At 38.6% G+C, this 11,846-nt stretch overlaps 1 protein-coding gene across 1 annotated transcript; it reads right to left on the reverse strand.

Annotated features, from left to right (window-relative positions):
* Positions 1 to 4,775: 4,775 nt before the first annotated feature.
* Positions 4,776 to 9,617, reverse strand: LOC131721181 (GTPase IMAP family member 4-like). Its single transcript, XM_059014507.1, has 2 exons — positions 9,532 to 9,617; positions 4,776 to 5,719 (listed from the first exon to the last, which is right to left on the reverse strand). Exons 1-2 carry the CDS (start codon positions 9,569 to 9,571, stop codon positions 4,776 to 4,778), a joined length of 984 nt encoding a protein of 327 aa, XP_058870490.1. The 5' UTR covers positions 9,572 to 9,617.
* Between the last annotated feature and the right edge of the window lie 2,229 nt (positions 9,618 to 11,846).

An 11,846-nucleotide genomic window follows, 5' to 3' on the forward strand; every position in this document is an offset into this window, starting at 1 on the left:
GAACTTTCTCTGAAAAATTGGAGCTTGTTAAAAAAGGGAGTGTAACAGGGTGAGGAGCCTGTACGTTTATTTGTTTATTTAATTTTAGAATGGGGTCCCCCGTCCCCCCCCCCCCCCCTCTGCCGCTGTGTTATTTTGTATTTGTGTAGGCCCTATTAACTACAACTCCCGCATTGTCTCTTGGGAGACGTAGTCTTTCCCTGCTCAATCCGGCACTTTCCAGTGCCCCGGTCTTGTATACCATAATATGCTAGGACCCACATATTTACCATTCGTGACCAGCCCACGTCTATGGTCACAATATATATATATATATATATATATATATATATATATATATATATATTGTAAACGATCGCACCCACTTGGGTTCGTTGCCCCTTTAAGAATACGACCCAGCACACAGAAATGGAGTTTTCAAGCTCTGACGCGCTAATTTTTAATAAACACAAAAATAAACAAAACACAAAACAAGCACCTAACTCCGATTTGGAGCACTTACTACACAGGTATTTCCCTGACTAACTTGCAGGACGGCTAAGCCGTTTACCTGGCACCGACACAATCACCAACTCGCAGGTTTTCACAGCACTTACTCTTTTTCTGACTGCTCGGAGACAGAGCATCTCTTCTGCAGCCTGGCTGCACGTCTTAAATACCCTGCACCCGGTTCTAATTTTTAATCACCCCCGGGTGCAGGGGATAATACATAATAACACAATTAAATTAAACAATAGAATAATTAACAAAAACTAATTAACAGAAAAGCAATACAATTAAACAATACAAAAGGTGCCATTTTTTTCTTCAGGGAGGTTTTAACCCCCTCCCTGCTGTCTCACATTCCCGCTACCTTACAATATATATATATATATATATATATATATATATATATATATATATATATATATATATATATATATATATATATATATATACAGTGCCTTGCATAAGTATTCACCCCCCTTGGACTTTTCCACATTTTGTAGTGTTACAACTTGGAATTAAAATGGATTTAATTAGGATTTTTTGTCACTGATCTACACAAAATAGTCCAAAATGTCGAAGTGGGGAAAAAAATCTTCATATTTTTCAAAATTATTTACAAATAAACAACTGAAAAGTCTTGATTGCATAAGTATTCACCCCCTTTGCTTTGACACCCCTAAATAAGCTCTGGTGCAACCAATTGCCTTCAGAAGTCACATAATTAGTTGAATGGAGTCCACCTGTGTGCAATTAAAGTGTCACATGATCTCAGATTAAATACACCTGTTTCTGGAAGGCCCCAGAGTTAGTTAGAGAGCATATCTAAACAAAAAGCATCATGAAGACCAAGGAGCTATCAAAACAAGTCTGGGATAAAGTTCTGGAGAAGCACCAGTCAGGGTTGGGTTATAAAAAAATATCCCAAACTTTGAACATCCCCCGGAGCACCGTTAAATCCATTATTAAAAAATGGAAAGAATATGGCACAACCGCGACTCTGCCTAGAGAAGGCCGTCCACCAAAACTCAGTGACCAGGTAAGGAGGGCATTAGTCAGAGAAGCAACCAAGAGGCCAATGGTAACTCTGAAGGAGCTGGAGAGATCCACAGCTGAGATGGGAGAAACCGTCCATGGGACAACTATAACCCGGACGCTCCACAAAGCTGGGCTTTATGGAAGAGTGGCGAGAAGAAAGCCATTGCTGAAAAAAACTCATATCAAATCCTGTTTGGATTTTGCCAAAAGGCATGTGGGAGACACTGCAAACATGTGGAAAAAGGTTCTCTGGTCAGTGTATATATATACTGACTTTAATCCGTGTTTTTAGCCTCGAATCCGAATCGCCGAAGTAAAAAATATCCTTTTTTAAAGAAAGGAAACCACACCCGCAAATATCATTATGTAAAGTAACAACTGTGAAAATGACAGGACAATTTCAAATTCCTTTGCCTATCACCTTTAAGCACAATAAAACCGCAAAACACAAGCCAAGTTATAAGAAATAACTCCTGATATTTATCTACCTATATAGTGAGAATATCTAACTACCTGTTTCTATTTCTGTCTATCTATATCAATAGAGATCTCTATTTGATGTATTTAAAAAAAAAAGTGAGTACATTTAAGAAAATTGCACAAAGTCCTTTTGTTCACTAAATGTTAGGTTTATTTTAACATGCAGGGAATCAGGTCCCGGATACAGAACAAAACAACTTCAAAGTTTTTACAGTTTACAGGACATTAAATAACTTGTTGTACAGGACGTTTCCACTCCCCTGTTCTGGGCACTTAACCAATAGGACAGGGGCAACGTTCTGTGCTTACACCTCTTTCTTAGTACTGTGTGTGTAATGTTTCTGCGTTGTGTGCAAAAGATATAATAATAATAATAATAATAATTTCTTTCTTAGCAGACGCCCTTATCCAGGGCGACATACAAGATATCACATTATTTTTACATACAATTCCCCATTTATACAGTTGGGTTTTTACTGGAGCAATCTAGGTAAAGTACCTTGCTCAAGGGTACAGCAGCAGTGTCCCCACCGGGGATTGAACCCATGACCCTCCGGTCAAGAGTCCAGAGCCCTAACCACTACTCCACACTGCTGCCCGTATATGACTAGTGTCATGTGCTGAGGTAGTCTTGAAAATTGCTTGTCAGTATAAAATGAATGTTTTCCAACATGTTATTCTTAGGTTGTTAGCTCGCTATTGTCATGCTCTCTTGGGTGTTTCAGTTTCCTCAGCCATCGTTTGTAAGAGAAGTTGCTGTTGGCTCGATGCCCAAACGTGTGGATTTGGCGATCTTCCTGTTTTTCTCAAGAATATGCAACTTGCAATCAATTACTGCCTGCTTGCAATAAATGCCGGGCAAGTAAGCTATAGGACCAGAGTCTGTGAGTCTAGCACTTATGAGCTGTCAGCAGTATGTGCAATTTGGATTTGATCCCCAATGTTAGTCGCCTTTCAGAAACGAACACAAGTGTAGCTGTGCCAGTCCGCATGCTTAGCAATCTGCTACGCAATACTTATTTAATGGTTAATTCATGTTCTCCAACACTATTTATCATTATTTTTTATTTATTGATTGGTTGATTATAAGTAATGGTTTACATTTGGTACATGAATGATGTGAAGGAATTATACAAGGCACTTCAAATGAGACTCTTTTAAAATGAAACACAATAATTATAGTTCTTTTTAAATTGTGGTTCCTTGAAATTCCTCTCAATGAGTATTGATAATATCTGAAAAGACAGCAGGATATGAGTCTGAGAGTCAGAGAAATCCCAGTAACATGAAGCCGGTCAGAGATAGAAGGTAGAGGACTGGTGGGATGGAGGGCAGGTGTCTGTCTGTGCAGGGAACACAAGCAGCACACACATCAATCACACATGTTTATTTATTAAGTTTTAATATAATTGAAAGAACAGTGAAGATATTAACACTCTTAAATTGTACTGTAAAGGAGAATGCAAAGTTCATTTTTAACAAAACTGTGCTAATAATAATAATAATAATCAGAAAAAAAGACATGCACAGAAAACTCTGAACTCTTAACATGTTTACCCCAATAGCCCCCCATGAAAATACATTAGATTCCATTTGATCTGATTAAATGAAATATACAAGCACATTGACACGAAACAATGTTACATTTTATCATGCTGCTGAAAAGCTGAAATAAAAATGTGAACCAGAAGCAAAGACAGATGAAGTTGTATCATTGCTGTTTATAGTTCAGGTGAAATCATTGAATAGTCAAACAACTGAATGTTTTAAGATGAGAAATTAAAACTTAAAAATAATTTGCTACTTGGCTCTTAAAATTGTACAATTGTATCCTATAAATTCTAGCTATTTTAACTATTAACTGAAAGATTGTTTGGAAAATCTTTGAAAATAGAAACACTGTTAAAAAAACACATCCATAAAAACAAATGAAAGCCTAGTTTCATAAACCCAGTCATTGCTAATCATCATCTCTCTTTCACTTCATGTCTGCCAGACACACTGGAGGAGAATCGGTTCAAACTGGAATGTGGAATTCAATGAGAATTCACTGCACTGGTTCTCAGTGTTGTGCTCTAATATATTCTCAAAACACAAAGCTGCCCTTATGAAAGGTATAGCGCTTTGCTGCCTGTGAGAATTGAGCAAAACTCACATCATTGTTCTTAATGTGAGTTATCTGGGTTTCTGCTGACATTGGTAAAGTGAAGAAGAAACACAGATGTTAACTATTAATGTGCTTTGTCTCACACCATGCATCATGCTAGGGAAATAAGACCAAATTTGGTCAAGAAAATGACATAAGCTAGCTCTATATCTGTGCTGTACGAAGTAATTTCTTTTCTCAGAAACTAACATCTCTGTGCAATGCCGGCTCAGAAAAGAGCCAACATCTCTGATGCCATGAAAGCTCAGCTTGGCTCAGAAGTAAATAACATCTACCCTGATGCCAGCTCAGAACAGCTTGTATGTGAGATCACTGATGCATCACCTTTGATTTGTTTCGTTCTTGGTTGCATTTTTATTCCTGAATAAACTATTTCTGATTAACTTTACCTGAAGAAGATTCATTATTTTTAAGAAGAAATCAAACCTCTTACAATGGTTAACCATAGTAAATATTTATGATGGTATATCATGGTATTCCCATGGTACAGTATAGTAAAGCAGTGAAAGCATGTTAAAACCATGGGAAAAGCAAAGTAAAGCCATGGGAAAAGTGTGAAAACACTATGAGAAATTCACCATGGTAAACTTGCATTCGGGTGCACTTATTGCTTCTTTTGTTGTTTGCCTATTATGTCTGTTAGTGCTTTGAACACTTTCTTTACTGCATCGCCGGGCCCTGATGCTTCTGATCCAATTGACGCTCCAACTTGTAGCCCTCTTATCCCTCCTGCCACTGCTCCTGGCACCACTGCTGCCCCACCTGCAATACATGCTAGCCCCCCTCCCAATAAGATCCCTAAACCAGCTCCCACTACTGCTCCTGTCAGTATGGTAAATGCCATAATGAAACTGTTGGACTTTTCAATCTTTTCTCTGCTTATTCCCTTACTAACCCGCTCTTCTGTGATCACTGCATCTGCCAGCTTGTATATCTCATCAGTGTAGTGGCTGCCTCCGTTCTCAGCCACCATGCTCTCTATTTTCTGCAGTAGCTCAGTGACCTGGGTGGGATTCTCCTCCTTGTTATTGAAGGCGTGACACCCCCCACACTTTTTAACCAGCTCCTGGAGCTCCTGGCTGCCTCTCTCAAGGTACTCCTCGATAGTCTCGTCCTTTTTTAGTTCATTCGCTCTAGTGAACAGAATGATGGTGAACCTCATAACTTCCTCACTAAACATCTTCTGGATTTCCTGGACTGTTTCACGCTTGTGCCCCGTGTATCGACCCAACGGCATCACCAGGAGGAAAGCGTGGGGTCCCGGGGAGCACAGGGAGATGCATCTCGCAATCTCCAGTTTAACCTCATCTTCAGAGAGATCTGTGTTGAAGATTCCTGGAGTGTCGATCACAGAAACATTTCTCCCAGCAATGACAGCTGTTTCCTTCTTACACTCCCTTGTTGTTGAGGTGGCACTGGTTTTAGATTCAAACCTCTTACTGCCCAGGATGGTGTTTCCAGAGGCACTCTTCCCATCTCCTGTCTTCCCAAGCAGCACCAGCCTCAGCTCAGAGGACCTGCCCTGGTCCTGCCCCTGCTTACTAGACGCTGCAAAACAAAAAAGAGCTGATTACTTCCTGTGGCAAGGATGGCTTTGGGTGGCCTAGGTGGTGACGTCAGCGTCCAGGAAGCAGCACAAAAACAAAGAGAGGTACGGGGCTTAAACTGCAGCAGCAATATATTGATTAAATCTTTAAATAAAACACTTTGACAAAAACACAAAAGAAAAGGGCACATTGGGCAAAACAAAACAAACACAAACACTAACTGTAGGTTACAAAAAATGAGTACATTTGAATCTCACAATCGTGGTAGCATTCTCTCTCGCTCTACCGTCGTTTTCCTAAGCTCTCCTCCTTTATGAGCCCGGGGTAGGTCCTTTTGTATTCTGTGGCTGGAGCCTTAATTACCCATTAATCAAACAATTACCTTTTCAAGGCTCCAGCCACATTCCCACAAGGTTCATAGGGATGGGGATTTACCCCATCCATGCCAACTAAACACTATAAGACCGGCTTTCTCACCGGTCTCAAATAATAAATAAGAATCACTTCCCCACAGAGATGAGAGGCCTGGGTTTGAAATAGTGGCGTAACGATTCACCGGCACAGAATAGGTAGGTCCGGTTCAAACAGTACATCATCAACCATACCAGTACAAAACAATACAAACACTCAGAGGGACTGGGTTGGGACAGACCCTGCAGTAAAGAACAACAGCGACAGGGCAAAATCCAGACTTCACAGGTATAACTATTAATACGACCGCCTCTATTTCTTTCAGGTGTGTCTTTGAAAAGAGGAAGCTATTCATATTGCTGTGTGGTGCAGACAGTCAGTGTGGCTGCCTGATTAAACAGAAACAATCCTATTCAGTAGAATCTGTGATCTCGATTAGGATGCCTGATTCAAGGGACATTTCTTTGTTTAATCACACAATGACCTTTCACCTCTACTCTTTCCTTACTATAGACCAGTGGGATGTGACAGCAGGGTTGAATTTTGGATTCAGTTAGGATTCGGCAGGCACAGATAATGCCAGGTGGATTCTGATAGAGAGAAATAACTTATTATTACATTAGTATACTATATCAAAGTATGTTGTTTTTATTTTGTTTAAATAAGTAACACATCAGATTTGTAAACGATATGTGTGAAATGCACTGTACAGTTAAAACACGTTTTAATGTTGTGTAGCAGTAGTAGATGGCCGTTTTTAACTATATACTGTAGGGAAATCATTCAAAGGTATTCTGTTTTTTTTTTTTTTTTTTGACGGCAGGAGCACAGTACGTTTCATCCTAACTAAAAATCCACAACACATACTTTTGTTGTAACTGGAATGATTAACAAAAGTCAGCTTTGAAAAGTGAAAACTATTACAGGCGAGTGAGTCATGACAGTGACTTCAGAGATAACAACTGCTACGAAAGCAAACATCACAGCGTATTAACCCCAAGTCTTCACTTTGGCTCCACGCCTCCCACTTAAGTCAATGGTAATTGCGGCAGGTAGCTCATGTGTAGGACTTCATATACGTCACACGCCGATGATAGCCAAGTGTGTCCGAAAAATATGCAGATTTGACGTGCAGGTTTGCCCCATTTATCGGGCTGTTTGAAACATTTTTTTGACATGATTTTATAATAGACCCTAAACTTTACATTTCTGAAAAAAAAAACGAAAACGTTTCACAAATCCTTTTAATCAACCTGTATTGACAGAATTATTAACTAATAAAACTTTGTTTGTCACAAAACGTATTATTGTTGTTTTTTTTTGTTTTGGTTTTTTTGTAGGTAAAAGTGGGCATTATATTGATTTCAAAAGTGGGTTCAACCCTATCGGCGGGAGATCCTAGTCAAGGGCGCGGGAAGCAGGGGTGCTTGCCGAGGGAGAAGGGCTGTGCCGGTGCGACCCGCCGTTGTCGTTAACTTTTCATTATTGTTATTAACATCACCAGGGAATTTCGTGAACTTTACTTTATGAATGACCATTTCCACAGACATGATTCAACTATCAACCAATTAGTATTGCCGTCTGGGTGCCGGAATTTAGTGTTTCAACCAATTAATGTTAGGCATTGAAATGCAAAGGCGGGCATTCATAGCTTATTCGAGTATCAGCACCATGCGCTGTCATGTAAGACAGCGTTTACTGTGCTAACAGCTGGTTTCGATATGATAACTGTGCTTAACAACGTCGGAGGGCATTCAAAGTAAATCTCAGTAACTTCCAGAAACACATTTAAAACAGTAGAGAATAAAGGATTCACTTTGAACCTATGTCAATACATTTCACAATAAACAAACCATTAAACTACCTGTGCGTTTCCTTTTACTATAGTAAGACCAAACGTTCTGTATGCCACTTTTAATGGAATTAAACCAAAGAAGAAATCTTCAAAGCTCTGTATTTTTAGTGCTTCTCTGTCATGTACTTTTTTATTAGCTTTGTAACTATTACAGCCGAGGCAACGCGCCTCACTGCCATACAGAAGCGCACAATCATTTCCAGGTGCACTGTTTGGAATTCGTGTTAGTTTTTTTTTCTTTTTTTTTTTTAGTAGCTAATGGCTTTCTGTAAGTGATATTTGATGTTTTCGGTAAGAACTCAATAAGGGACATTCAGTCATTAAGGAATTTTAAATGTTTTGTTTATTTTATTTTTAAAATTGTAACCTACAGTATTCGTTGACTTTTTTAATGGTGGGTGTCGTTGTTTTGAACCAAAAATATAAAGAAAACTTTATTAATTGTTGTTAATAGACCAAAGTTTGAGATACCTTAAAAATTGGTTACTCGGCACAATGAGTCTAAAAAGACTCACACATCGTGTCTATTGTCATACTGTTTCTATAGCTGTTGCAAATATTTAGGTGCTTCTCGTTTTTGAATAGGTTACAATGTACATATTGCAAACAATACAGCGCAATGGTATACAATTGTTCAGTTTGTGAAGTGACATAACGTGTCGAACAGAATTAAAGCGTTATAGTGCCGAAGATTAATATATTGTATTTGTATATCAGTCGGGGCAGCAGTGTGGAGTAGTGGTTAGGGCTCTGGACTCTTGACCAGAGGGTTGTGGGTTCAATCCCCAGTGGGGGACACTGCTGTTGTACCCTTGAGCAAGGTACTTTACCTAGATTGCTCCAGTAAAAACCCAATTGTTTAAATGGATAATTGTATGTAAAAATAATGTGATATGTGAAATAATGTATAATGTGAGATCTTGTAACAATTGTAAGTCGCCCTGGATAAGGGACTGCTAAGAAATTAATAATAATAATAATAATATTTTAATAAGACATCTAAGCAGGTCGTTGCATTGTATTTATGTACATCTTTTTTGCAGAGTAGTTATTAATGCGTTGTCTTGTTGGTTTTTAATGTTAGGCTACAGAAAAATTACATTTTTTACTCAAAAATTACATTTTTTACTATTTGTGTCACTGTGTTATTCCTTATAAAACTCACTTGTTTGGTCTGTGCATATGATTATGAAATGCACAAAAATGACTATTTTCTATACATTTAAAAATCATTAAAAAATACCCCCCACCCCCTCTTTTCAGCACCCCCAGTTTGAAATTCGTTCCCGTGCCTCTAATCCTTGTTTGATAAGGCTTTTTTTAGGCAGAACTTATGCATGCAGTTCAGAATATTTATTTACAAGTGTTTTTTTTATTTTTTTATTCGTAAGACATGCATAGGAGAAATATATATATATATATATATATATATATATATATATATATATATATATATATATATATATATATATATACATATATATATATATATATATATATATATATATATATATATATATATATATATATATATAAGATTTTCTTACCAGCGAGTCCAGTTGATGTTCCTTTACCTGTTGAAGCCATTGTCCCTGCTGTACCTGTGCTGGTGATGTCATAAACACTGATCGGGTGTTTGTACTGAGTATGTAGGAATCTGAAGCAAGTGTCCCGCCTACACGGGAATTGTACTTGGGCACTGCTGGCACTCGGTAATTTATTATCAAGTTTTAGTGGTTTCATGATCCTTAACCCTTTAAAAATAGGTTTTGATATCACTACAACGAAAACGTCATTGCATATATGTGAAACTGGACTAATATCAACAGCTCTGTGTCGTGGGAAGTTGTTTGTTTGAAATTTTCTGTAGCAGCCGACACAGGAAACACAACTCAGTCCTGAAGGATTCAGAAATAATTTCTTTATTGGGAAAAGTGTTTCATATAACATCAGTTTGAAATGTGATATATTTAATATTTTTTTGGCATATATGGGTGTACATGGATATCATTTTGAATGCATTCTAAGCTTTTTCAGAATGGTCTTATTTGCTTATTTGCCTACACTGATATATAAAAGCAAAATAAAAAATGAACCCTTCTTCATCTCTAAATCCTGACTGCCTACAGTCGTCCATTCTTCACATAAAGAACCCAGATAATCTCAACAATAGAGATGGAAAGATAGACAGGAAAGATATGTGCTCTCTGAAAGCTGTTAAAGAAGCACCTGTAAATGATGCTGTTTTAACCAAGACCAGGGCAATGAGGCAGTTTCTTCAAAGTGTTACCGGTGGAGTTTAATGTGATTGTAGCTTGTTTTTTTTTTTTTATCAGTCATGTATTTTCATTTTAAAACATGATCTCTGGTACTGCACTCAGTTAAATAAATCTTGTGCGTGACATACAGAACACAGAGAAAAAATAAATAAATAAATAGGCCCTGTGTGGGGAATTCTGAAGTCATGAATTGTCACGAGTTTCATAAAATGATCCAGTAGTCGTGAGCCACTCTTTCACCATACACTGATTATCACGATAGTCGTGAGCCACTCTTTCACCATACACTGATTATCACGATAGTCGTGAGCCACTCTTTCACCATACACTGATTATCACGATAGTCGTGAGCCACTCTTTCACCATACACTGATTATCACGATAGTCGTGAGCCACTCTTTCACCATACACTGATTATCACGATAGTCGTGAGCCACTCTTTCACCATACACTGATTATCACGATAGTCGTGAGCCACTCTTTCACCATACACTGATTATCACGATAGTCGTGAGCCACTCTTTCACCATACACTGATTATCACGATAGTCGTGAGCCACTCTTTCACCATACACTGATTATCACGATAGTCGTGAGCCACTCTTTCACCATACACTGATTATCACGATAGTCGTGAGCCACTCTTTCACCATACACTGATTATCACGATAGTCGTGAGCCACTCTTTCACCATACACTGATTATCACGATAGTCGTGAGCCACTCTTTCACCATACACTGATTATCACGATAGTCGTGAGCCACTCTTTCACCATACACTGATTATCACGATAGTCGTGAGACACTCTTTCACCATGCACTGATTATCACGATAGTCGTGAGCCACTCTTTCACCATACACTGATTATCACGATAGTCGTGAGCCACTCTTTCACCATACACTGATTATCACGATAGTCGTGAGCCACTCTTTCACCATACACTGATTATCACGATAGTCGTGAGCCACTCTTTCACCATACACTGATTATCACGATAGTCGTGAGACACTCTTTCACCATACACTGATTATCACGATAGTCGTGAGCCACTCTTTCACCATACACTGATTATCACGATAGTCGTGAGCCACTCTTTCACCATACACTGATTATCACGATAGTCGTGAGACACTCTTTCACCATACACTGATTATCACGATAGTCGTGAGCCACTCTTTCACCATACACTGATTATCACGATAGTCGTGAGCCACTCTTTCACCATACACTGATTATCACGATAGTCGTGAGCCACTCTTTCACCATACACTGATTATCACGATAGTCGTGAGCCACTCTTTCACCATACACTGATTATCACGATAGTCGTGAGCCACTCTTTCACCATACACTGATTATCACGATAGTCGTGAGCCACTCTTTCACCATACACTGATTATCACGATAGTCGTGAGCCACTCTTTCACCATACACTGATTATCACGATAGTCGTGAGCCACTCTTTCACCATACACTGATTATCACGATAGTCGTGAGCCACTCTTTCACCATACACTGATTATCACGATAGTCGTGAGCCACTCTTTCACCATACACTGATTATCACGATAGTCGTGAGCC

The sequence above is a fragment of the Acipenser ruthenus genome, chromosome 48 (genome assembly GCF_902713425.1).
Source record: "Acipenser ruthenus chromosome 48, fAciRut3.2 maternal haplotype, whole genome shotgun sequence".
Taxonomy (NCBI): Eukaryota; Metazoa; Chordata; class Actinopteri; order Acipenseriformes; family Acipenseridae; genus Acipenser; species Acipenser ruthenus.

Bases quoted from the DNA above. Each gene is read 5' to 3' on its own strand.
- LOC131721181 (XM_059014507.1), bottom strand. From the start codon at position 9,571: ATGGCTTCAACAGGTAAAGGAACATCAACTGGACTCGCTG. The intron at 5,720-9,531 runs GTAAGAAAATCT...TTTGTTTTGCAG, and splicing joins AACATCAACTGGACTCGCTG to CGTCTAGTAAGCAGGGGCAG.